The sequence below is a fragment of the Artemia franciscana genome, chromosome 9 (genome assembly GCF_032884065.1).
Source record: "Artemia franciscana chromosome 9, ASM3288406v1, whole genome shotgun sequence".
In the NCBI taxonomy this organism is placed as follows: Eukaryota; Metazoa; Arthropoda; class Branchiopoda; order Anostraca; family Artemiidae; genus Artemia; species Artemia franciscana.
In genome coordinates, this window is record NC_088871.1 from 21,466,583 (window position 1) to 21,493,757 (window position 27,175).

The window sequence follows — 27,175 nt, forward strand, 5'->3', positions numbered from 1 at the left end:
TTTCGTAGAGGAGGGATTTTCCACGGGATAAATTCTCCATGGGGGGGGTCAACGGGATAAATTCTCCAGAGGGAATTTTCTGTGGGAGCAACTTTCTACTAGGAGGCAGGGGGATATTTCCGGGAAGAATTTTCCAAGGAGGGGGAGGGGGATTTTCCAGCATGATTTTAAAACAATCAGAAATTAAAGTTTTTCTTCTAATGAAATTGTGCTGAGAAAAAAATTTCAGCTGGAATCTTCTGCCAGAAATTTTTCGAAGGAGTTTTCAGCCAGAATGGAATTTTCTGAGGGGAATGTTCCTGGTGTGGTAAGAATTTTACGAAGTGAAGTAAGAATTAGGGGAATTTAACTTGGTAAGAACTTTCTATGGAGGGATTTTCTATGAGGGCTAGGAATTTTCCATGGAAGGGGAGCCAAATATCCTGGCACTATTTAAAATTGATCAGAAATTAAATAAAATTCAAGTCTTATCAACTGGAAATAAGGAGCAACATCAAAACTTAAAACGAACAGAAATTATTAAGTATATAAGGGGGTCTCCCCCTCCTCAGTTCCTCGCTCCTTATGCTAAAGTTTTTTGGAATTTTTAACAAAAGCTCGTTAATCTAATTAAACGGCCCTTGTGTTTCAGGTGTTGTTCTAAAAGCATTGTGACAAAAACTTAAACTATAGTGTAAAGAGCAAGGTCTTGAGAAGGAAGTGATCCCCTCATATACACAATAATTTCTGCCACGGCTGGAAGTTTTGAGCATCTTAAAAAACAAGTAAAATCACTCTTTTTTGTATGTTTTTATACTTTTTTTTCCCAAGAGCTACCAGGCTACCGCAAGATCATAGAAGAATTGTTTCATGACTCATTTAAAAGCTCTTAGTTATATCTACGTGCTTTTTGTAAATTCGTCTCGGTAGTGTCATTGTGAAGTACGGTACCGCATGGCATCGAAACGGCACTTTTTGATTGTTTTCATTATCCTTTTTGTTCGTTTTAGGTTTTGATGTTGCTCCTTACTTTCAGTAGAAAAAACTTTTTTTTCTTTGATTTTCTTGCTAAAAGTTCGCTCCCTTTTGTTTTGATAACGGGGATTGTCATTGTGAGCTTAAATTCTTTCCACCCAAGCAGCAACCCTTTTGAACAGGAGTCCATAAAAACAGAAAGTTAAAATGTGCTTTGAAAAATTGTTTAGTGGGAAAAATTCTTCATTTAAGGGCGATTCAAAAATGATAATTATTACAGATAAGATAAGATTTATTGCATAAAGCCTGCTGGCCATAGCAACACAGAATACAGTCTACAAACAAAGCTCCGGAATAAAATACAACTTTAGATAATATAAATCAAATAAGAAAAAGAAAAAAAGACAAAAAAAGAAGAAATACACCAAGGTTCAACATATTAACCAACAAACACCAATCATAATAAAATTCAAATCCTAAAAATCGTAACAAGCTATCCCCTCAAACATGATTCCCAACGTTTAATCCCTAAACGAAGAAACTTACGCAGCTGTTTAATAGCACATGCGTTCCTCTCAGCCTTCCGCTCAATTAGCTAGCCCCACTCCCAAACACTCGTCCAAAACATTCATTCCGCAACTCAGACAGCTCTTCGCACTCGAATACAAAATGAAATAAGTTCTTATTCACACAACCCAAACTTAAGATAAATCTCCTCCCTCCAGCAGCCTTTAGCTTGGGAGTAAGACCTCAAAGACATAGATTAGTCCACATGAGCTTGCCACACTTGGATTTCTTGGTCATTTAGGGTTTTAGGCTTTCACCCAATGGGCCTTTTCCTTCATTCCACATCTCCGAAAGGCCACAAAGGTCCAGTATTTTCTTGTCCTGATTTGGTCACAAATCACGCCCACCGTCCTTCAAACTCTCCAAATAAGATGACTTGAGAAGCTGAATTCTAGGTAGCCTAATTATTTTCCCCAGAATTTCACTATTTTAACCAATCTAACACTTTTTAAGGTGAAAAGTCCCAAATCTACTTTCATTACCACTGAGGTAAATGAATCTTTCAAGCCTAAAATTCTCTTAAAATATCTTAGCTGAACTACTTCTAGCTTAGCTGCTTTAGCGATACCCCAAACTTCAGAACTCCAATGTAGACTAGAAGCTACTTTTGTCTGGAAAACTCTTTTCTGGATCCTCATGCCCGCTAGCTGACCTAAATTACTTCTCAAAAGTATATTTATTAGCCTATTACCTTTCAAATTACAATCTTGTGCATGCCTAGACATCCCCTTTAATGTACTAAACTTAACACTCAAAGAAACAAATTTTTCTTTAACCTCTAACATCGTTCCTGAAAAATTAAAATGAACCCCAGAATCAACACCCCTTTGCTCCTAAATACTTGTATTACTGACTTCTTAGCGTTCAACTCTAAATCCTTTTTTAAATAATTTTTTATTATATCGTATTGATTCTGAAGAATATCTCTACTCGAATAACATAGGCTATGTGATAGCCTAAACCAATCCAAAGATGCACAAGGGACTCTATTACTTTTCATAAAACTATCTAAATCATTAAACAACAATGAGAAAAGCTTAGGAGATAAAGTACATCCATGTTCACACCCACAAGAGACGTAACCAGCCTAGAAAAATTTCCCATAACCTTCACAGCGAATTTCACTCTCCGATGCATATCTGCTGCTGTTGCTACAAAATAAGACGGCAAACCTATTTCTAACAGACTTTCAATTAACAACCTCCTGTTTACCGAGGTAAAAGCACTTTTTAGGTCTAAAAAGGCTGCAAATGGCCGATCATCTTCCCCTAAGCATATTTCCTTCTCAGTATATTCAAAGTAAAAATATGGTCAACAGTGCTGAATGTCGATCTGAATCCCTGAATTTCCTCCTTATCTAACCAATATCTTAGACTATTCCAAAACCTTACAAAACAATTTACTTAACACAATTCCCGTAAAGATAGACCTAAAGTTTTCGTGTAACTTCCTATTACCCTTCTTAAAAAGAGGCACTGCTACCGAAATATCCCATGAGCGAGGCCAACAAGCTTTCTCCGCTACAAACGAGAAAATTGCGGCCAACATGGGCATTAAAGTTGTCCTGATATGTTGTCATTCCCTTGACCTAACTCTCTATCCTCTGAACCATTCGACTTATTCGTCCTTACATATTCTGACTCCCTATTTTCAAAATAATTTGGTCTCAACTGGCGGAACATCCCCTCTTATTCCCGGGCCCTAGATTGAATATTTAACTACCGAACAAAATTCTCTAGGGCTATTGACACCGTAAGCTCTCTTAATTTCCGCATTAATCTTCACGTGCCTCTCTCTTTTTAACTCTTTTAACTCTTTTAACCCTATTATGATCTGACCTTAATTTCCTCTATTCAGCTAGCCTGCGCAAATTTGTTTCCTGATCCAATGGGTCTGTTGCTTTAAGTAGCCCGAAAAAGCCTAATTACTTCTTCCCTTTTCTCCCTACATTCCTCATCGGAAAAACCCTCGTCTTTTCTGGCCGGATGTTTCCTATCCTGAGATAAAAGCTTGATGCTCTCATAAATTCTATGTGTAATTACCAAAACAGCTTGATTCAATTCAACTGGTTTTGAAAAATTCAAAATCGAATGGCAATCATTCTGAAATTCTTCACTTTCTAATTCCATTTTAACCAATTCTTCTTTCTCCTTGGCTACCCAAACTGGTTTATGAATCCTTTCCTCACACGTAGACCTTTATTTAGCCTTTCAGACCGTCGAATAGACGCTCTCAGCTAAATATTCACTGGCAAGTGGTCAGATCCGACTAACTCTAGGACCCTGAGGTCCACCATCTGGGGCCAGACAGATAAACTACACAAAATATAATCAATTTAACTCGGGTTAAACCCAATATAACACGTAAAATCACCCATACCAAAATCTCCTCCCAAGCTTCCGTCCATAATTAGTAACCCTTTCTTTTTACAAAAATTAATTGAATTCCTCCCCATCTATTTATTTTTTTAGACCTATCCCTGCTTTTCCTCACAGGGAAAACATACTCACATTCATTCTCTAAACAAACATTCTGACTTGATTCATTTGCAAGGAATTCACCAACCTGCAACTCGTCTTCTTCACTAGTATATGCATGTCCCCTAGAAAAAACAAAATTACGGCAAGGGTATATTCTTTTATACATCTGTGTTTCATTTTCAGTCAATTCCCGTGTACCTTCACGACTGTAAGAACTATTATTTGGAGACAAATAAACAACACACACAACAAGGTAAACGTTTTTAACTGATAATAATTACCATAATAAATTTTCTGACTCAGTTTCTAGCCTACGAAATAGATTAAATATACCCTTCCTTACAAGCGCCGAAACTCCTCCGTAACATCTACCATTGGCTGAAACTTTTCTCCTACACTCAAAAACATCACAATCTTAACATGACGAAAAATGATCTAGAGAATTCCACATCTTAACAAGGCAAACAACATCGCAACTTTCACAACCGGCTTATGTAATTGACTTTATTAAGATTTTCTAACTTTTCCTACTATAACCTTGCAAATTCCAAACGATAAAACGTAAGCACGATTCACTATGGCCCTGTATTCACTATTCAGATAATTTCGACTGGTTCCCAGGCACTACTATATCTCCTCAAGTAGGATGCTCCTTATACAACAAGAGATAAGAGCTCATATGGCACTTGTGACGAGGCGAGAAGAGCTAAGAGCCAAGAGATCATATGGTATGAGCTCTAACAAAATTCTATGAATCAATAGATTGATTTAAAAAGGAAAATAAGAGGCTTAATGCCGGTCAGGATTTAAAATAAGAGCTCTGAGTCACGATGTCCTTCTAAATATCAAAATTCATTAAAAAATAAAAATAGCGACGAAGACCACACTGCCTTTCCATAACAAACAAATACAACGTAGAAACAATAGGGAAAGTTTTTTCAAGACAATGGAAATTATTTATGTAGATATTTCGGCCCTATGTCCAAGGGCCGTCTTCAGCACAATACAATACTATATATATATATAAAAGAACTTACATCAAATTGTGAGAATTAAAACTGAATATAAAAACACTTATTAAAACATTTTTTTTTAAAATATAGCCCTAGCATCCTTACTTCAGCGAAGTTCAACCAGGACTGGCGAAAAGAATGAAATGAAGAAATATAAACTCATTCAAACTAAAGAGAATAAAATGATTAGATGCAATTTCTTAAAGCTAATCTTGCTTGTTTAGCAGCCTGTCTCAAAGGCCTTTTCGTAGTTGGTTCAGTACTATTATAAATTGGTTTAGTAAAATATTTTGTTAGATCATTTTTAATTAAATTTGAGTATAAAGAATTTAGTGAGTATTCCCCCAAGTCCCTGTTCAAAGAAATATTTTTATTTATTTTGAGATTAATTTCAATTGATTCTCGAACCACCTGTTTTATTCCCAAATCATTACTAATGAGTGAAGAGTTTTCAAAAAGTATCATGTGGGACGGATTATTAAATATATGCCAACCTAGAGCAGAATCAAAGGAGTTGTTGGAACCATTTGAAATTAAGGCCTTGTCTATGTCATTTTTATGCTGTTGTAACCTTTTGTCTAGATTCTGATGGGTCCTGCCGACATAGTATTTTCCGCAATCACAGGGTATTTGATAGACCCCTCTTTGGCGAGTAACTGGGGTCTTATCTTTACCCGAATTTAAGAAATTGATGATTTTAAAATTATTAGTAAAAACTACGTACAGATTATTTTTTGTGCAAATATTTTTTAATTTTGTTGTAATCTTTGGGATATACGGAAGATAGACAATATTTGAGGGCTTATCAATAGCCTCACATTGTGAAGTATCTTCTTCGATTTTACAAGAATGTCTTTTTATTCTACGGCTAATTATTTTATTTACAAAAGGAATGGGGTATCAATTACCAAAAAGAATATCTCTGATAAAGCATATATTTAATAATCCGTCCCACATGATACTTTTTGAAAACTCTTCACTCATTAGTAATGATTTGGGAATAAAACAGGTGGTTCGAGAATCAATTGAAATTAATCTCAAAATAAATAAAAATATTTCTTTGAACAGGGACTTGGGGGAATACTCACTAAATTCTTTATACTCAAATTTAATTAAAAATGATCTAACAAAATATTTTACTAAACCAATTTATAATAGTACTGAACCAACTACGAAAAGGCCTTTGAGACAGGCTGCTAAACAAGCAAGATTAGCTTTAAGAAATTGCATCTAATCATTTTATTCTCTTTAGTTTGAATGAGTTTATATTTCTTCATTTCATTCTTTTCGCCAGTCCTGGTTGAACTTCGCTGAAGTAAGGATGCTAGGGCTATATTTTAAAAAAAAATGTTTTAATAAGTGTTTTTATATTCAGTTTTAATTCTCACAATTTGATGTAAGTTCTTTTATATATATATATAGTATTGTATTGTGCTGAAGACGGCCCTTGGACATAGGGCCGAAATATCTACATAAATAATTTCCATTGTCTTGAAAAAACTTTCCCTATTGTTTCTACGTTGTATTTGTTTGTTAAAATTCATTAAGATCCGATCCCCCACTCGTAAGTTATAAATACCTATTTTTTTCTAATTTTTCCTCTCCCTTTAGCCCCAGATGGTCGAATCTGGGAAAACGACTTTATCAAGTCAAATTGTTCAGCTCCCTGACACGCCTACCAATTTTAATCGTCCTAGCACGTCCAGAAGCACCAAACTCGCCAAATCACTGAACCCCTCCCCCCAACTCCCCCAAAGAGAGCGAATCCAGTACGATTCTGTCAATCACGTATCAAGGACATTTGTTTATTCTATCCACCAAGCTTCATCCCGATTCCACTCCAAGTGTTTTTCCAAGATTTCCCCCTCCAACTCCCCCCAATGTCAAAAGATCTGGTTGGGATTTGAAATAAGAGCTCTGAGACATGAATTCCTTCTAAAAATCAAATTTCATTAAGATCCGATCATCTATTCGTGAGATAAAAATACCCCAATTTTCACGTTTTCCAAAAATTCCGGTTTCCCCCTCCAACTCCCCCCAATATCACAGGATCTGGTAGGAATTTAAAATTAGAACTTTAAAGCACAAGATCCTTCTAAATATCAAATTTCATTAAGATCTGGTCACCCTTTCGTAAGTTACAAATACCTCAATTTTCAAAATTACCCCCCCCCCCCAATTCCACCAAAGAGAGCAGATCCGGTCCGGTTATGTTAGTCACGTATCTTAGACAGGTTTCTATTCTTCCCATCCAGTTTTATCCTGATCTCACCGCTTTAAGTATTTTCTAAGATTTCCGGTCCCCCCCAACTGCCCCCCACCCAATTACGCTTGATCCGGTTGAGATTTAAAATAAGAGATCTGAGTTACGAGGTCCTTCTAAATATGAAGTTTCATGAAGATCCGATCACTCCTTCGTAAGTTAAAAATACGTAATTTTTTCTCATTTTTCAGAATTAGCCCCCCCCCCCCCCAATAGAGCGGATCCGTTCCAATTATGTAAATCACGTATGTAAGACTTCTGTTCTTATTTTTCCCACCAAGTTTCATCCCGATCCCTCCAATCTAAGCGTTTTCCATCATTTTAGGTTCCCCCACCCCAAACTCTACCCAATGTCACCAGATCCATCGGAACTTAAAATAAGAGCTTTGAGACACGATATCCTTCTAAACATCAAATTTCATTGAGATCCGATCACCCATTCGTAAGTTAAAAATACCTCTTTTTTCTAATATTTCAGAATTAACCCCTCCCCCAACTACCCCAAAGAGAGCGGATCCGTTCCAGTAATGTCAATCATGTATCTAGGACTTGTGCTTATTTTTCTCACCAAGTTTCATCCCGATCCCTCCACTTTAAGTGTTTTCAAAGTTTTAGGTTTCCCCCTCCCAACTCCCCCCCTAATGTCACCAGATCCGGTCGGGATTTAAATTAAGAGCTCTGAGACACGATATCCTTCTAAATATCAAATTTCATTGAGATCTGTTCACCCGTTCGTAAGTTAAAAAACCTCATTTTTTCTAATTTTTCAGAATTACCCCCCCCCCCCCAACTGCCCCAAAGAGAGCGGATCTGTTCCGGTTACGTCAATCATGTATCTAGGACTTGTGCTTAATATTCCCACCAAGTTTCATCCCGATCCCTCCACTCTAAGTTTTTTCCAAGTTTTAGGTTCCCCCTCCCAACTCCCCCCTCCAATGTCACCAGATCTGGTCGGGATTTAAAATAAGAGCTTTAAGATACCATATCCTTCTAAATATCAAATTTCATTGAGATCCGATCACCCGTTCGTAAGTTAAAAATGCTTCATTTTTTTAATTTTTCAGAATTACCACCCCCCCCCCCCCCAACCACCCCAAAGAGAGCGGATCCGTTCCGGTTATGTCAATCATGTATCTAGGACTTTTGCTTATTTTTCCCACCAAGTTTCATCCCGATCCCTCCACTTTAAGTGTTTTCCAAGATTTTAGGTTTCCCCCTCCCATATCCCCCCCAATGTCACCAGATCCGGTCGGGATTTAAAATAACAGCTCTGAGACACGATATCCTTCCAAATATCAAATTTCATTAAGATCTGATCAACAGTTCGTAAGTTAAAAATACTTCAATTTTTCTATTTTTCCGAATTAACCGGCCCCCCACTCCCGCCCCCCCCCCAGATTGTCAAATTGGGAAAACGACTATTTCTAATTTAAGCTGGTACCGTCCCTGATACGCGTGCCAAATTTCATCGTCCTAGCTTACCTGGAAGTGCCTAAAGTAGCAAAACCGGGACCGACAGAATTGGCGATTGCTATATGTCACTTGGTTAATACCAAGTGCCATAAAAACGGGGCTTTCTCTATCTGGTGAGGCGCAAATGATTGGTAATCCTGAATCGCCTCTTTTTCCCGAGCATTTTGTCGTGCGTTTATCCTCTCTAAAGGGCTAATGTACTTACTATTTATTTTGCCCTGTCTCACTCTCTGCTGAGCTAACTCCACCGCAGGTTTTTTGCTAACGGGGGTATGATAATGACCACCAATAAAAGCACCCCGGTTCCCCTTCCCTCATCTACAATAAATACAGAAGCAGCGGCTCCAAATCTGTGAGCACTAGTAGCGATCTGCTTCTCTCACGCGAAATAATCTGCTTACTCTGATTTGCACGAGCGTAAGATGTTCCAGGTTAATTAAAATACTTATGGGGGCTAGTCATTTTATCACGCGTACGTTTTCCTTTCTGAACAACACATTAGTTCATATAAAAGTTTATTGTGAAAAGAAATTCTCCGGATCTTTAAAGAAAAATTTGGAATCCCTTAAAAATGACAGTAGATCAAAATTGAGATTACACCATTGGAATCGCCGTCGTGGATGAGCCACGGCTGGAGGTTTTGAGTATCTTGAAAAACAAGTTTTTTTTTTTTTGTATGGGTAGCAGAGACGTTTCTCCACTTTTGCTTTGTTTTTCCCCCGGGGCCATCAGGCTACCGTAAGATTATAGAGAAGGTGTTTCGTGGCTCAATTAGAAGCTCTTGGTTATATCTACGTACTTTTTAAAAATCCGAGTGTCATTGTGAAGTACGCCATTCCTGGAGTCGAAAAGCTGGAAAGCATAACAATGGTGCCATCATAGTCTCCACTATCGAAAACCTTTAACTGGTGGTTTAAATTCCCCTCTCTTGTATATTCTTCCTCCCAGTCTGATTGGTAAGTGAAAGCTAAAAACGTGTATTGAAAAAAAAAAAAATCTTTCAAATCCTATTCAGGAATACGAACTGTTAAAAATTAACAGTTCAAGTTACAAAAGTTCAAGTTTTAACAGTAAAAGTTAATAATAAAAACTTTTTAGGGAATTTTGAAAAAGAGCTTCAATTGCTGATGTCTCTTTTCTTTTCGTTTCTCCTTCACTAGCAGGGCACTGAAACGCAGTAAAAATAAGAGATCAGTTGAAAGCTAGTTCTTACATATGTACGTGCTTAGTATAGATTTGTCTTGGCAACACCATTGTATAGATGGGTTTGGCAGAAAAATGGCGCTTTTTGTGTCATTTCCAGAATGGATAGACTTGAAAGCATCAACAATCTACCATTGAAATCTTAATGGTCGACAACCCTGAACCAGTTAGTTACAGTTTTCTTTTGTATTTTCCGCCTCACCACTTAGTAACTGAAAATAAAAATAAAAATTTAACTGCCTAGTAAAAATCTTTTTCACTCAGGTTCAAAGGGGATTGAGGAATGATGCTATTTACGTTTATTCTGACCAGTGTTGGGAATTACTTTAGTAAGAAATACTTGAGTAATTACTGTAAATTATCCGAGTACTTGTACCCTACTTAAGAAAAGATTCCAAAAGTACTTGATATTCTTACTTAAGTAAAAACTAGAACTACTGAAGGATTCGAGTATTTTCAAATCATTTCAGATGTGTCAGCCATGCACTCAATTTGCTTGCATCCTCAGATGCTGATAAAGCCTTGATTGGTGTTCCATATAGGCAGCAGGATACACCTCTTTTGCCAAGTTCACACCTTTCTGGGATTCTGCTAACAAGAGTTCAAAAGCCACATATGCTGTCAAAAAGGCATACAGTAGACAGCTCATCAGGTACGGCCAGATTTAAAGCTTTGGCGCTTATAGGCCTAAGCGCTTTTGTCGCTCCTTTTTTTTTTCGAGATTTTCTGGGATATTCCCGAAAATTCGGGGATGGTAAGTACTTGACAGAATACAACTGATGAGCCAAAAGTAATGAAAGAGAGAGGTGATACCAAACTCTCAACTGCCATTCTTGGGAGACATTTGACAGTTTATAAGTGGCCAGAGAATTCCTGTGTTGTTTTAAAATTACTTTTCTGTGAATAGCGAGGCGGCAGAGTGCTCTTGGCACATTGGCGACGCATCACATCAGTCCACTTTTTGTTAAGAAAAAATCACTCAGTGATAATCTACTGCGCTCCTATAATTTACTGGCATTGTGCGCCCCATGGCCCGGGCCTAATGAGTAAATCCTGGCCTGTCATTAGGCGTGTGATAACTTGGTGGAATTCGATTTTTGTTTTGGTGGAAAGGAGTTGAGGAGCCTGCTAGAGCCTTGGTGCGTCACTTTTGATAAGACACTTAACAATATCCAATTTTTTAGTTAGTCTTTCTAATCATCAATCTTAGTTCACTGACCAATAGCGAGGGTACTTTCCTCATTTATAAGGTATAGATCTCCTGATATAACTCTGTGAACTGGGAAAGGTGCACACTCTTATAACGGACTGACACTATGCCTTGGCCACAATATCTTCTATATTCTTCCTGTTAGGCGTTCTCCCTCATTATCTGCCAGCCTCCCAACTGTCCTTTTCAAACCTACCAAAGTCTATATCTTTGTCAAAGTCTGCAACCGAAGTCGAAATTACGAAGTGCTTTATGGGTTATGTTTATTAGTCTTGACGTAACCCATCTATGTCTAAATTTTCCGCTTGAGGTGCAACAATGAAACGTTATTTTGGCCAAGAAGCAGACGTACAGATCCACTATCAAAACTTAATTCAAACTTAGATAGCTTCATAACTGCAGGAATTTAGGGGATTACCGGAAATACCTAGTGGTTTTTGTTCAGTTTGGTATATTGTCTGCCTGTGTCATTGATTCCAGGAAGCTTTGTTTCGGGATCATCCCAGTTGGTTGTGAGCGAGTACTTTTCTGGTAAATTAAAGCATTTTGGAATATTCTTCGAGTCATATTCTGGCAGATCTTCTCTCAAAATTCGAATAAACCCACTAATCCGACTTCTAATTCCTCAAAACAAGCTCATATTGGTTTCATGAGACATTTTCTGCTAAATTCCTTGAGCAAGCATCGTTTAGTCACATTCCTGTACAATTCTCCTCCAAATTTTGATAAAATCCCTGAAATAATTTTGGGCAAATCATTTAGTCAAATTTTGATGGAATCAGTGCCCCAAGTTTGGGTATACCGCTTGAGCCGAATGCCGGTGCATTCTCTCTGCCTAGCTCCAGCAGATGAGGCCGAATTCCGGTAGATTCCCTAGTCCAGCTTCGATTGAGTCTAGATCTAAATTTCGGAAAATTCTCTGAGCAATCATCTAATAGATTCCTTAGCCCACACACCCCTAGAATGGAGGCATGGACTCAAATTTTCCACAACTTTGGGGATGTGAAATGTCTCTGTGTGTGTGTGTGTGTCGGGTGGGGGGGGGGGGGGTGAATCGTAAAGATAGGTATAGGAGGGAGGGGCAAGATTTATTTTACAAAATCTAAGCAGGGAGGACAATTTTCTTCTTTTCGATTTTTTTTCAGTGAAAGCACCAAAAAAGATATAGGCCTTTCCTGTTTGGAAATGTAAAGTATTAAATTGACCTTATTCGTCAATGGAAATGGCTGAAATCAGAAGCTGTAATTCTTTTAAATGGGTTTAGTACATGACCTTATTAAAATACTCATCAGCAAAAGCTAGACTTCTTTAGATAAATCTTTCAAAGTAAGAGTTGAAGATGATATGGAACCAGAAAATATGTGTTCTAAACGGATGCAGTCGATCGCTTTTTTGAAAAGCTCATCGCCATAAAGTACGTCTATAGGTCCAAATTTTCCTGGGGGCTTTGTGATTTAATGTTGGGGAGATTTTCATATCTTCCCTCTATGGGCAAATCAGTTGCTGCCTTTAGCTTTCTATTATTTTTTTTTCTTTTAGGCCATAGCAGTGAAGTCCCTATTTTTGAAGCCATTGCAGAAGCAGATGCTGTGGTTCAATTTGATCAAACTCTCAATCTTTATGATGTTGCTTTGAGTTCGTCATCCGAGATACTCAACATTCCACTACCGTACCTAGACTGTAATTTTTTTTTTTTTTTAAGTATAACATAAGCTCTGCTTTTAATTAGGCTATTGTTTAATTTATCTAATTAGTAATTATCCGTAACATTTATTAACCAACGATTAATCTAAAAAGTACAACGTGATGATATACTTACTATAAAGCAGGTAGTACCAAAGAGTCAAGTTGTGCTTTTGTCTTCATTCATAGTCTCAGGTGTCTGCTTTCTTACTAAAGTGTGACTCTTTGTCACAACTCTACTTTTTAAAACAATAAAAAACTTTAGTGTAAAGAGCGGGGCGTTGAGGAGGAAAAGCCCCTTTCATATACGGAGTAATTTCTGTTCGTTTTAATGTCGCTCCTTACTTTCAGTTAAGAAAACTTTTTTATTTTATTTAATTTCTGAACGTTTCTGAATTAATGCCTGTTTTGATTTTGGCTCTCCGCACATAAATAATTAGAATGAAATTTGCATATTTATTTTTTGAGGCTAAAGGGCTTTCTCATAGTTTTTATCAGAAGATTTTGAGAAAAAAGGAGCGGGGGAGGAGGCCTAGTGGCCCTCCAATTCTTTGATTACTTAAAGAGGCAACTAGAACTTTTAATTTTTTACGAGCGTTTTCATTTGTAAAAAAATATACATAACTTACGAATTAACTTACGTAACGAACTTCTATATTTGTATGTTTTTATTACGTATATGGGGGGGGGGGGGTTCACCCCCACGTCAATACCGCGCTCTTTACACTAAATCTTAAATTTTTTCCCAATTCCTTAAGAATGACCCCTGAATCACAAAGGCTGTAGAATAGATAGTTGAAATTACTAAAAGTACTTTAGCGTAAAGAGCGAGGTATTACGAGGAGGTGAACCCCTCATATGCGTAATAATTTTTCTATTCGTTTTAAGTTTTAATTCTGCTCCTTACTTTCAGTTGAAAAAACTTTTCATGTTTATTTTTCCATTGTTTTTTAAATAATGCTAGAAAATCCTGCGCCCCTTTTATTGAAATTATCTTCCCCCATGACAAATTCTTCCATGGAAAGATCCTCCCATGTAACCTTCCCCCTCAACGTCCCCTCCCCCAAACCAAAAAATCCCCCTGAAAACGTCTGTACACTTCCCAATAACCATTACTATATGTGAACACTGGTCAAAGTTTGTAACTTGCAGCCCCTCCCACGGGGACTACGGCGGAGTAAGTCGTGCCCAGAGACATAGTTATTAGGTTTTTCAACTATGGTGAATAAAATGGCTATCTCAGAATTTTGATCCGGTGAATTTGGGGGAAAATGAGCGTGGGATGGGGCCTAGGTGCCCTCCATTTTTTTGGTCACATAAAAAGGGCACTAGAATTCTTAATTTCCGTTAGAATTAGCCCTCTTGCAGCATTCTAGGACCACCTGGTCGATACGATCATCCCTGAAAAAAAAAAAAAAAAAAAAACACGCACCCGTGATCGGTCTTCTGGCAAAAATACGAATATCCACATTTTTGTAGATAAGAGCTTGAAACTTCTACAGTGGGGTTCTCTAATACGCTGAATGCGATGGTGTGATTTTTGTAAAGATTATATGACTTTTTATTCTTCTAAAATAAGGCAAATTTTCTCAGGCTCATAACTTTGGATGGGTTAACTAAACTTGATGAAACTTATATATTTAAAAACAGCATCAAAATGCAATTGTTTTGATGTAACTATTGATATCAAAATTCCATATTTTAGAGTTTCTGTTACTATTGGGCCGGGTCGCTCCTTACTACAGTTCGTTACCACGAATTTGTTGTTAATTAAAAAAAAGAGAAAGCAGACTGAAGTTGATTTATAAATAAAAAGGTTTTGTACATAAACTAAAGAGCGACGTTTAAACTTAAAACAGATATGAATTAGCCTAACTATGGGAGGGGCTGTCTCGTCACGTATGCTGGGTATTATCTGGATGATTATTTCGAAATGTGATCTGTGCTAATTTTGTCTACTATCTCATCTTCTTTCTAGTACCCGAATTATCATTTACATGGTAACATATAGGATCTCCTTTCATGAAAACGCTAAGAACCTGCTGATGTGAGGTCTAAGTAGAATACATGTTCTGAGCTTTCAAAAAGTGTTTGAACTTTATTTAAACATTTTCTAGCGTCAAAACTTAGTACTCAGAGTGATTCGAGGACTTGGAACGAAGAAGACTTTCGAAGTGTCGCAAAGGCCTTGTTTGATGAAAATCAAGAATTCGTAGAGGTAAAAATTTAACAACCTTTTTTTTGTCTTAGATAAAGAACACATTACTGATTGAATTTCCATATTATACTTTACTTGGTCCATCCGTATGTACGTGCTATCGGCTTTTGACATAAGTGGTAAAATCTTTGGTTATTTAATATGGTTCTAATCCGACTTTAAATATTAGTGCTGACGCAAACAGAACCCAATTCAGGGTCAGGAACTAATCATCCCACTCAAGTGATTTGTCGAGCTCATCAGGCTCTGAACTAAAAAAAGGTGGACTCTAGAAAAGTGTAATATATTCCAAAAGATTGATTTTCTTTTGACGTGTTTGAAAAATAACTACATAACCTAGAGAGAGCATAGAGAAACTGAACTCTCGAATATGATCTATCTTAAATGGTGAAAATCTGAATGACATCCTTTTGTATAAAAGAACTGTTTTTCGTCCAGAATTGCATAACAAGGTTTTAAATGTACTTTTCACCCTGACTTTTCAGCTGAAATATGGTAATTACGTGTTTGGGTCTTTTTCTGCTCATTTTGTTGCTATTTTTTATAAAAATGTTTTCTGTTAGATTTGAGATTGCTTGCAAAATTTGGAAGCGATAAGACGCAGCAAATGGGTTTAATTCAGTTACAACGTTCACAAGCTAAAACAAAGAAATAAAGGATAAACGTCTCAATCCTAGTAAAGTAAAAAATATACAAAAACAGTCAAGTGTTAAAAGTAAAGTTCTGTTGAGATTTTTACTTTTTCTGGTAGGTCATATTCAAGAATTTAGAATCAGTAATTTCTTTTTCAGAATCGCGGTGCTTACAGGCTTGTTTGTGTAAGAGGGTGGGTGAAGAGTGGTGATTTTCATAATTTTCTAAGATGGGATTTAACCATAAAAAGATTAATAGGTGAGGGGTACAATATAAAACACCACCTTGTAACTGGTTAAAAGATGACACGACTCGGCAAAAATTATTGTACGGGCTTGCACCGTTTCATTATACAGATTTTAGAAATCATGCTTCTTTGAGCGTATTCTATAATTTAGTTTAGCTTTCAAAATGCTCCCGGCTATTAAATTACCTTAATATTATCTCTCAAATCTCTACTAATCATGTAGATCATTCGACAAATATGCTCAAAGAAGATAGAGATTTTTCGCTGGTTTTATTTTTGCAAAACCTTGTGTTGGTTACTTTCAGACTTTGGGAACTGATAAGACCCCCCCCCCCCCCATCCCCCCAAAAAATCAAAAGTCGCAATCAGGGGATAACACCTTTTTTGATAAATTAAACCCTTGTATATATTTTTTAGGCTTGTGCTTTGCAGCGGCTTAAAAATTTATGTACAAACAACTCCCGAAAGCAGTAAGTGCAACAAAATTTTTATCTATTGTTTTGGTTTGGTTTTGTTTTTGCCATTCATTGGTTTCTAATGTTAATGACCATCGTGAAACGATCTTGTCAACGTTTTTCTATGCATTACAACAAAGCTAGATTATTCCCCCCTCCCTTCCTTAGTGACACAAATTCGTGAAAATGTTGGGTGGCAGTGCAAGAATTTTTGGATGTTTAAATGGAGATACAAGAAAGGGTATTTGCCAAAATCTTGGAGAGGCAGGGGGGTTCGCATCTCTTTGAAGATACAGAAAAAATGTATTTTTCAAAACCTATATCGGTAATTGTCCACCCTCCCCAAAATAAAGTTTCATATTACGGGATTAATATGTATATTTGTAAGGTAATCCAATGACTTCAATTAGGGGGGGGGGGGTTTGACCTCCCGTCTCCCCACCAGTATCTTTATGCCCGCCCTAGATTTTGAAAATACATTTATTTTTTTTTATTTTTTTTATCAAACAAATTGAGAAAACAACAAAAGTTTTGAAACTACTGAAATTCAAACAACTAATTTTGGAAAATAATTTTTTTTTTCCATCCTACAATTTCGTGAATTGACGCCACTGAGGCAATTCCCCAAAAGTGAGGATTGGCTTCGTTATCCTTTTCCCCCAGTTTATTGTTAAGGTCTATCAAAAGCCACAGTGAATCTTCCTGGTTGCTTTTCTCAGTTGTTTTTTAATTAATTAATTAATTAATTGGTGGTGCAGCAACTCGTATATTGTAATATTTTTATGTAATGATGCTTGACTCTGAGCTGTGCGGCCACTTTCTGTTTAAGTATTTGCTTATTGTTAATATTACTTAACAAGTGTATTGACTTTTACCTCAATAGCTCTATTTGCCATAAATTTGAATAAAATCCATATTTTTTTTTTTAGCTTGTAATCAATAGTTGTGGCTATATGAAGAATATCCATGCTTGGAGAATCTTCTTTCGCGAAGTCTTATCATCTATGACGCTGAAAGCATTTACGGCTGGAGATGAAGTACTTGGTAGACGTATAATGCATTTAATTCGGGTCTTTTTCGAGGACTTCAAGGTGTTTGAGTGTGACGTAAGTAAACCTAAGCTTTGTTTGCTTGTTCAGCAGATACTCAGAGCAATAAGTTAAAACTAAACTAAACAATTCTATAATTTATTTTTTATTTTTACTTAATTATAAACCAACTATGAAAACACAAAGGAAGAAGTGGAGTATATAAGAAATAAGAAATAAAATTAGACATTAAAAATCGCTTAAAGCACTATTCACAAAAAAGACGCACGAAGCGCGACTTTACTGATGCTGATTTACGCTTAGCACGGAGCTCAATACTAACTAAATGATGGAAAGGGTCCCGAACATGTAAATTCTGAATTATTTTTGAATTACTATGCCTAGAAGGAAGATTCAGGAAATATATACAAAACTTGGAATAACTTTTTCTAAGATGCGACATATCTCTTCCTGTCGGGAGTGGGAATGTTCCCGACAAACATGTAACGTTGGTAACACGTAAGCACGAGGAGAACATGAAAGATCTTCCTGCAGTTGATAAAATAAAACGTTATTTGCAAATTTTAGCTATTTTGTAGATTGTACAGTCGCGCAAACATTACAAGCTTGAATTTGTCAGTAACATTGTTAATATACTTGATTTTAATTTGTTGTGGTAAAATAGTGAGATGATATTTTGAATCTTTGAATATAAAAATACTAAACAAAGCGAGATGGAGGACAGGCATAGAAAGAGAAAAGCATTTAATGTAGTGTACATTATACACTTTTTCGAGGACTGGAGAAAAAATATTTTGCCCTTTTCCCCCAAACATAAAATTTAAGTCTGCTCAACACCTACCCCTCCCCCCCTAAAAAAATCTCAAAAGCTTCAACTCGGTCCCCTGGCTGCGAGACAAAACAGAGTATACGAAAAACTTATTGACTTTATGTGATCTCTATCATGAAAAATCCTTGCTCATTTAATTTTGAATTGTTTTTAGGCCTCAGGAAAAAAAAAAATACCCGTATAGTCTTTTGTGAGGATCGTAAACCAATTGCGTAGTATAAGAATACTCCGAAGGAATTGTTTTCAGGTGCCCGTTGTAAAAAATTGGGTGATTGTTTTCAGATTAGTGATTAACTGGGAAGTACCGACACTTAACAATTGTATATATCTGGATTTTGTATTAAGGTCGGGTTTTCAATTTTAATGAAATGAAAACGCGCACTCACAATTTCTCTAAATGATTTTGAGATCATACGTGATTTACTTTGAACTTATTCTCCTGCCGACTTGGCACCAGCGTCGAGAGAGCAGACACCAACCTCCTCCAGGACACCGCGTCTTGAACAGGTGCACCTTCAGGTCTCATTCCTTTGCTACTTAGGAACTATCTAGACTATCGGACGATCTTGTTCTTGGACGATCAAGCGTTTGTTTCCACGAACCGGCCATGGGGTTGAAATAGTAGGCAATACGACAAAAGGGTTTCATCTGGAAATCAGAGGAAATGGCCGCACCATCTCAGCGTACGTTGTGCATCTTGCAGATAGAGTGGAATCTGAATCGTATGGGACAGGAGGTTGGTGGTGCTAATAAAATCGAACCCAGCCAATTCCTTTTATTTTTCGGAGTGCTTTAGATTGAGTCGCATCCAGATTCCTCAAGGTCATGGTGGTTGTTAGCCAGGTTTCTGTGCCCTATAGTGAGACTGAGCTTACAGATACATTAAATATCCGCATCTTTTTGGGATGGCAACAGGGTTTCGCCAAATTTTGTTAAGTTTCCTTAGGACGGAAATTGCCATGCAGATTCGTGCGTTCACTTTGCTCTCGACTGATCTATCGCTTGACAGAATAGTGCCGAGGATCGTGAAGTCCTTCACGACTGCTACCTAGTAATAATATACCTAGACTGCAGGAAGGGGTGGTTGAGAGGATTCTTGATTAATAAATATAATTTTCGTTTTCTCCAGCTGATGTTGGGCCCAACTTTGCTAGCTTCTTCTCTTGTGACTGTCAGCGCTGCACCAAATTCTTCGATGGTGTTTGTCGTGAGTGCCAAGTCATCGGCGAAGTCAGCGTCGCTGAAAGTCTTGAACTTCAGGCAATCGGGTATTCATCCTTATCTTCACACAGTCAATGACGCAATTAAATAGTTCGGGAGCTGCGGAAAATTTCTGCCGAACTCTTGTACAAATGCTGAATAACTGGCTACGTTTTCCATTGACTTTGTCACAGTTTGACGTTTGTTCACACGGTCGTTCAAAGGGAAAGCATTACTTCTGGGGCAGACTGGCTGTTCTGAGTATGAGGTACAGCGACTTTCTATCTATAGAGCCAAAAGCGGCTTTGAAGTCGACGGAGTCTATGCATACCTTTTATAGAAGCTGTCGCGACTTTTCTGTCACTTGCCGCAGTAGTAACGGTCTGTTCAGTTGTGGAATGGCTGGGCGTTAATACTGTTTCTTGGTTTTTTCAAAGTATGCTGGAGTGTAAGTCGAGGAGGGTTATTACAAACAGTTTAGCAGGTACGAAGAGCAACGTTGTGCCTATGTAGTTAAAGAATTGGCATAGTGGTCTAACATAGTGGCAGTACTATTCCAGTCTGCCAATTCTTCAAACTTATATTAGTGCACCAGAGCTGCAAGGCAGGGCCCTCATACTTCAAAAGCTCGGTAGCTACTCCACACCAACCGAGCACGGTTATTTTTGCAGTTTCTTGATGATTTTAATGATTCAGCCTTTACCAGATCCTGGTTAGGACCTGGGACGACGTCGGCGTCAAGGAGGATGGAAAATTGATCTTTCCATCGCTCAAGCTGGTTTGTTTCATTTGATAAGAGGAGACCCGTCGGGAGTAACTATTGGACTGACTGAGGTGGGTTCCTTGGAAGTAAGTTCTTTGGAATGTCTATACAATGCCCTAATGTCGCCTTTACCGGCGGTATTTTCTAGCTCCTTGGCCTCGTGTTGGACGAACTGTTTGCTGTTGCGATGGACGAGTTTATTTCTCACCCCGTTCAGCTAGCGGTATTCTGACATTGCCGATGAGGCGAGCTTGACGGCGTTGTTCTATGACTTTCAGAGTTCCATCTGACAGTTCTTGTACTTTGCATGCCTGCCTTAGAACAACAGAGGACTCAGTTGCTTTCGAAGCATTACACTTGAAATTTTCTCATGCTCCCTCAGAATCAGGTAGGAAATTCAAATTTATTTGAGATTTCCACAGCATATTTTTCTCTGAAACTGCAATCTTTCAGGTTTTTCAGATTGAAGCGGGCAAATCTAGCTCCTGACTCGCATTTCTTGAGACGGAAACGAAAAAAATGCGTAGAGAGTCTGTGGTCAATATTTCCTAGTTTGGCTCCCCTGTACATTCAGTAGCTAGTGATTGACGATATCCGTCTCTGACCTACCATGATGTAACCCATCATCTTTCTAGTCTTCCCGTCGTTGCTGATCCTCGCCCATTGGAAGAATGTGTCTGTGATAGCGAGGTTATTTGCTACGCAGAGCTGAAGGAAACGGATTCCGTCTTCACTGACAGTGTCTGGAGTCGCTCCACCGAACACGTCATGCCATAAGCCTGCTCGATCCGAAACGGTGGCGTTAAAGTCTTCCAGAATTGTGATGCTGTCATGGGATGATATCCGTGACAATAACGCTAGGAATAAAAGTCGTCTTTGATAGAACCATTGGCATCGGTAGTCGATGTGTAACATACTATTATACTCCTCTTTCCCTCTTTGGTATGTGGAACCATATGTCAAGTCCTTTTTTTACTATGAAAATTGGCGGATGTTTGTAATCTCAAAAACAAGAAAACAAAACTATTTGAGGAAGTTCTGAGGCAGTATTAGCTACAACGAGTCCAAAATAGCAGCATTATAAAATCAATTGATTTGAAAGTAACACGGGTAGTTTCAATTACTGTACTAATATACTGTGCTTGTACAGTCTGAATCAAATATCACCTTAATATTTTTCTAAAGTATTGAATTTGTCTTCTTTTCTCTTTTTAGTATGCTTTCTTGAATAGCATATTAACGCCACTGCTGGACATGGAATCAGTAAGAATTCAAGCTGCTGCATTTATTGCCAGGGTAAGCTAACTATCTGCTCATCTTTTTGTCTTAATTTATTTCTGCATGTTTAGTTAATCGTTTGTTGTATATTTGTTACTGAATCTTTACCACTGAAACTCTTGATCATGGGAAACTATAATTACGATTTTTGTAATGCTGTAACATAATATGGTAGCACAGTGGGTTGATCCTCCACTTGGAAATACGGAGCCCAGGGATCAATCCTTGTTGGAGAAAGGTTGAGCGACAGGCTTCCTATTTGTCACTGTAAAAAGGCCAATAACTGGGTCTTTCCATCTTTCTATGCTTTATTCTTAACTACACACAAGAAGAGGGAATAACCCCTCCCCCCTCGTATAGAAGATCATAAGATCTTATCCCAATAAAATCAAGTCTATGTGTTCCTTTGGATGCATATTGGTCTTACATATATATAAAAAATAATAATAATAATAAAGAATTAGATAAACATCTTTATACTTGCTCTTCTTCTGCGATTCGTTTGAACATTCCCTTCGAGGATTCTAACAATGTAACTTTTTTGTGTCTATACCATCTCCCCCGTAAAAAATCATCAAATCCTCTTTCTGAAGGGCGGGACATGCCTGTTGAAATTAATAAATTTGAATATAAATTTTACGGGTAAAGAGTTGAAATTTTACTAGTAAAGAAATATTTTTCCGCGTCTTAAATAAAGTCGAAGCTAATCAAAGTCCCTTTGTGGAAAGCAGGATTGGGCAGTTATTTTTTCGTTACATTATTCTTTCACGTGCACACTTTATTCACACTACCTTCAAGGCTAGCTGAAATGCTTTCACTATTTCGTAGTGTCAAAGCAAGCTGCAAAAAAACTAGATTGAAACTAAAAGAAAAAGGCTGAAGAAGAACATAACATACAGCTAGCAGAAGAATAAAGGCTAAAAAAGGAAGAAGAAAAGAAAGGCTAAGAGAGCTGGAACAAAAATTTAATACGAAAAGAAATATAGTCGTAATAAGAGTAAAACTGTTGAAATGCTCTTACTCGTAACGCTTTTTTTGTGATATTATTTGCTGTGATGATGTTGTGAATCGCTCTCTTTGTCGCTTCAGGGTTAACTGAATAGTGTCTTGTTACTTATCGTTTTATCTGCTTTTGATACTGTCTTAAATTTTGTCTTTCTTTTTTAAATTTATCTAAGTTTAGCTTGGTGAAGAAACATTCATAAGAAAGCGTCTCACACATGCTGTCAATGTACCTGAGAGAGAGCACATAAACAAAATAATCCCACTGCTTGTGGTAATGGATCCATTATTTGCCTCAGTTCTTTTGCTGTATCACTTCAATGAAAAAGAAATCAGGCTGAAGTTTTTCACTCAGCTATCAGAATGTCCCCTAATTAGAGTAAGTTGTTCTTAGTTATCTTAAGTAACAGGTTTAGTTTAGATAATTTTCAAAATGAAATGATTTCAAGTGTGATTATTTACCATTTGTTCTTCTATAATGACAAGTACAATATATATAGATATATATATATATATATATATATATATATATATATATATATATATATATATATATATATATATATATATACTAGCTGTTGGTCGTTATGCGCCATTGTAGTTGTGTCCCTGTGTCCCACCTGTGAATATATATATATATATATATATATATATATATATATATATATATATATATATATATATATATATATATATATATATATATATATATATATATATATATATATATATATATATATATATATATATATATTTTTTAACTACGTAAAACTTGCGAACATACAACATTCTTGGCTGTCCCATATATCCCTCTTTTTAGCAACAATAGGTAAACTAAATATGATAAAATTTACCAAATCACAAATATTAACACATTGCAAAAAAAAAATTAATGAACTAAACAATTATAGAATTCATCTTTACCATGTGGCTATTTTTTTAAAAAATCCGCACTATTAGAAACACAATTCAAAATAAATGCGCTGCATCATAATTTGTCGAACCTCCGAAATTAGTTGAAAATTTCTTTAAGTATTTCCGGATAATTCTTTTGATATTTATTTAAAAGTTTGTTATAATGAAAACTAAATTTTTTAACTTGCCAAGTTAATTTATTTGCAGAAAAACCTCTTGATATCAATTTTTGGCTTAAGATTTTACATTTATTTTTAGAATCAATATAATTACTACAAATCCTTGCATAACGAAGTAACTGTGAGAAAAACGCAAAATATGTGATATTTGAGTGTATATTTCTTTCAGGGAATGGGAAACTAATCACTTCAAAATCAAAATCATCCGTTTTATTATACATTTTAAAACTCAATTTATTATTATCACAAATATTAACATTTAAATCTAAGAAATTATCTTCATGACCAGCGCCATGACTAGGTTCAAGAGTAAGCTCTGATGGATATATATTTTTAGAAATATCAATGAAATCCTTACAATTTAAGACCAAAATATCATCTAAATATCTTTTATTATTTGACAAAACATGTTTTAAATTATTTGGATTATTCTTATCCATCATATATTTATATTTTAGTTGACTTAAAAACAAGTCAGCTATAAATGGGCTGGCATTCCCCCCCCCCATGGGAATTCCCACGATTTGCTTGTACAAATCACCACCAAATCTTATATAAGTATTGTATAAAACAAATTCTAATAACTCAAAAATCATATCCAAGCTGTAACATCTCAAGTTAACTGTGGTATTAAAGCAATTTGTCCATATAGCTTTTTTATCATAAGAGTCTATTTTTAAGAACCTTTTACTAGATAAGAGGAAAGATTTCTTGATAACAGTTTTTAAATTATCTAACACTACATTAAGTGATAAATTAGTATACATTGTCGCAAAATCGAAAGACTCAATTCTTTTAGCTGAAACCATTGTTAAAGACTCTATCACCTGCAGTGAATTATTAACACTCCAATATGGATTAAAATTCGAAAACTTTTTAATACGAGAACAATAGGTTTTAAGTTTATTTACAATTTCCTTTAAAATTAAAGAGAGGTCAGTAGCAGCAATGCGGGTTGGACATTTAGCTGCTCCAGCAATAAACCGTGGTTTAGGGGGATTCTTATGAAATTTTACAGTCCAATATAGGAAAGGGAATTTTTTATCATTATCATTTATTTTAATATTAAAATTTTTAAAAAGTATTTCTTCAGTCTTTTCAATTAAATTCTCATCCTTTAAATTTACCTTTTCGTAAACATTAGTTGTGCATAACTCCCTTTTTAAGATATCACAATACAGCTTCTGACAAATTATGGCAAAATTATTATTAGCTTTATCCACTGGCACAATTACAAATTCATTCTGTAGATTAGCAATTGCTTGTTTAATCTTCGCATTATAAAATAATGATTTAGTGTTACTTAAACTTTGAGGTTTATTATAAATTGTTGAGCTTTAGCAAGCTTGGCACGTGAAGATTTTTCGAACTGTCAATATTAATATGAACATTAACAAATTGAAAAACATTGAAAAACAAAGCAAAAGCAAGCAGTTAGAAGAAAATCAACCTGGACAGCGAGAATCAAAACGTATCAAAACTGAAGATGATAGCGATGATGATTGGGTTTGGGACATAGACTTGGATAAGGTCATCAATGCCTACCAGATTTCAGTTAAAAAAAACAAAGGTTCGGCGATATGTATTTCATAATGACGAAAGACAAACCTAAAAAAAGACTGAAAAAAATATAAAAACAAACAAAATTGAGAAATTTTCTTCTGGGATGCACCAGGAGGTACTGGAAAAACTTTATGACGACCTGGACACAGGGACGCAACTACAACGGGGACGCTGGGGGGCACAGGGGGGATATATCAATGACGACCAGGACACTGGGAATGTTTGATTAGCAATCACCATCAACAAAGCTCAAGGGCAATCATTAGAACAATGAGGTATAGATACAACTACAACGGGGATGCCGGGGGGCACAGGAGGATATATAAATGACGACCAGGACACAGGGAATGTTGGATTAGCAGTCACCAATAACAAAGCTCAAGGGCAACCATTAGAATAATGAGGTATAGATCTGAATACGGATTGTTTTTCCAAGGACAATTATATGTTGCATGTTCAAGAGTCGGTAAACCTGACAATCTTTTTATATGCACAGACAATGGGACCGCGAAGAATGTTGTATATTCGCAAGTTTTACGTAGTTAAAAACATATATATATCTATCTATATTCACAGGTGGGACACAAGGACACAACTACAATGGCGCGTAACTAATATGGCGTGAAAAAAGCTAAAAAAAGAAAAAACCTAAAAAGAAAAAAAAACTTAAGAAAAGGAAAAAAATAAAAAAGGGCAAAAAACTAAAAAGAAAAAAGAGCTAAAAAAATAAAAAAGCTGCAAAAATAAAAAAAAGGAAAATTAAAAAAGAAACTATATCTATATATATATATATATATATATATATATATATATATATATATATATATATATATATATATAGATATAAGGTTGTATCCATGTTTGTTTGTTTGTGGGTTTGCATATAACGTCATTATAAGTATATAAGGCTTTGTATATGACGTCATTATAAGATGACACTACAGACCGGGAAACAAATGACGACCGGGACACAGGGAATATAAATGAAGACCGGGACACCGGGACACAAATGACGACCGGGACACAAGGAATATAAATGACGACCGGGACGCTCAAAGAAAAATTACAGACTGGGACACCGGGACACAAATGACAACCAGGGGCCCAGGGGAATATATAAATGACGAAGGGGACACAGGGAATGTTCGGTTAGCAATCACCATCAACAAAGCTCAAGGGCAATTATTAGAATAATGAGGTATAGATCTAAATACGGATTGTTTTTCCCCATGGACAATTATATGTTGCATGTTCAAGAGTCGGTAAACCTGACAATCTATTTATGTGCACAGACAATGGGACAGCGAAGAATGTTGTATATTGCCAAGTTTTACGTAGTTAAAACCACATACATATCTCTATCTTTATTCACAGGTCGGACACAGGGACACAACTACAATGGCGCGTAACTAATATGGCGGGTAACGACTTACACGCGCGGGGGGGGAGGCGAAGCGCCACCCAACAGCTAGTATAATATATATATATATATATATATATATATATATATATATATATATATATATATATATATATATGTTTGTGGGTTATGTCCGTCTTTCGAGTGACGTCATGTCATCATGTTGCCATGAAGTTAGTTGTCGTCATGTTTGTTATGACGATGACGTCATTAAAAGTATTTAGGAAAATCGTTCAAAGACAAATTTTTAATTGTAAGAAGATCGTGGACGGTAAAATATTTAATCGTAAGAAAAGAAAGCGTGACGAGGAACCACAACAACAGTGTGAAAATAGGCTTGTGGCTGATAGAGAAAATAAGAAAAGAAAGCGTACCGAGGAATCACAAGAACAGCAAGAAAACAGGCTTGCGGCTGATAGAGAAGGTAAGAACAGAAAGCGTGCCGAGGAATCACAAGAGCAACGTGAAAACAGGCTTGCGGCTTCAAGAGATAATGCCAGATTAGGAATGTTCAATTTCCGTCAACGAAGGCGTGTCAAGGAACTACCAGAGCAACGCGAAACCAGACTTGCTGCTAA

At 36.4% G+C, this 27,175-nt stretch overlaps 1 protein-coding gene and 1 long non-coding RNA gene across 4 annotated transcripts in view; one reads left to right on the forward strand and one right to left on the reverse strand.

Annotated features, from left to right (window-relative positions):
• The window catches only part of LOC136031143 (uncharacterized), a 343,784-nt gene that overhangs the window by 149,487 nt on the left and 167,122 nt on the right, over positions 1 to 27,175 (reverse strand). The window lies entirely within an intron of this gene.
• LOC136031131 (TAF6-like RNA polymerase II p300/CBP-associated factor-associated factor 65 kDa subunit 6L) overlaps positions 1 to 27,175 on the forward strand; it is a 48,682-nt gene that overhangs the window by 13,201 nt on the left and 8,306 nt on the right. For all 3 annotated transcript variants that reach the window (XM_065710450.1, XM_065710451.1, XM_065710449.1), the window contains exons 3-7: positions 12,703 to 12,843; positions 14,964 to 15,064; positions 17,329 to 17,505; positions 21,456 to 21,536; positions 22,702 to 22,899. In XM_065710450.1, coding sequence (XP_065566522.1) covers positions 12,703 to 12,843; positions 14,964 to 15,064; positions 17,329 to 17,505; positions 21,456 to 21,536; positions 22,702 to 22,899 — 698 coding nt within the window. The remainder of the gene's footprint in view (positions 1 to 12,702; positions 12,844 to 14,963; positions 15,065 to 17,328; positions 17,506 to 21,455; positions 21,537 to 22,701; positions 22,900 to 27,175) is intronic.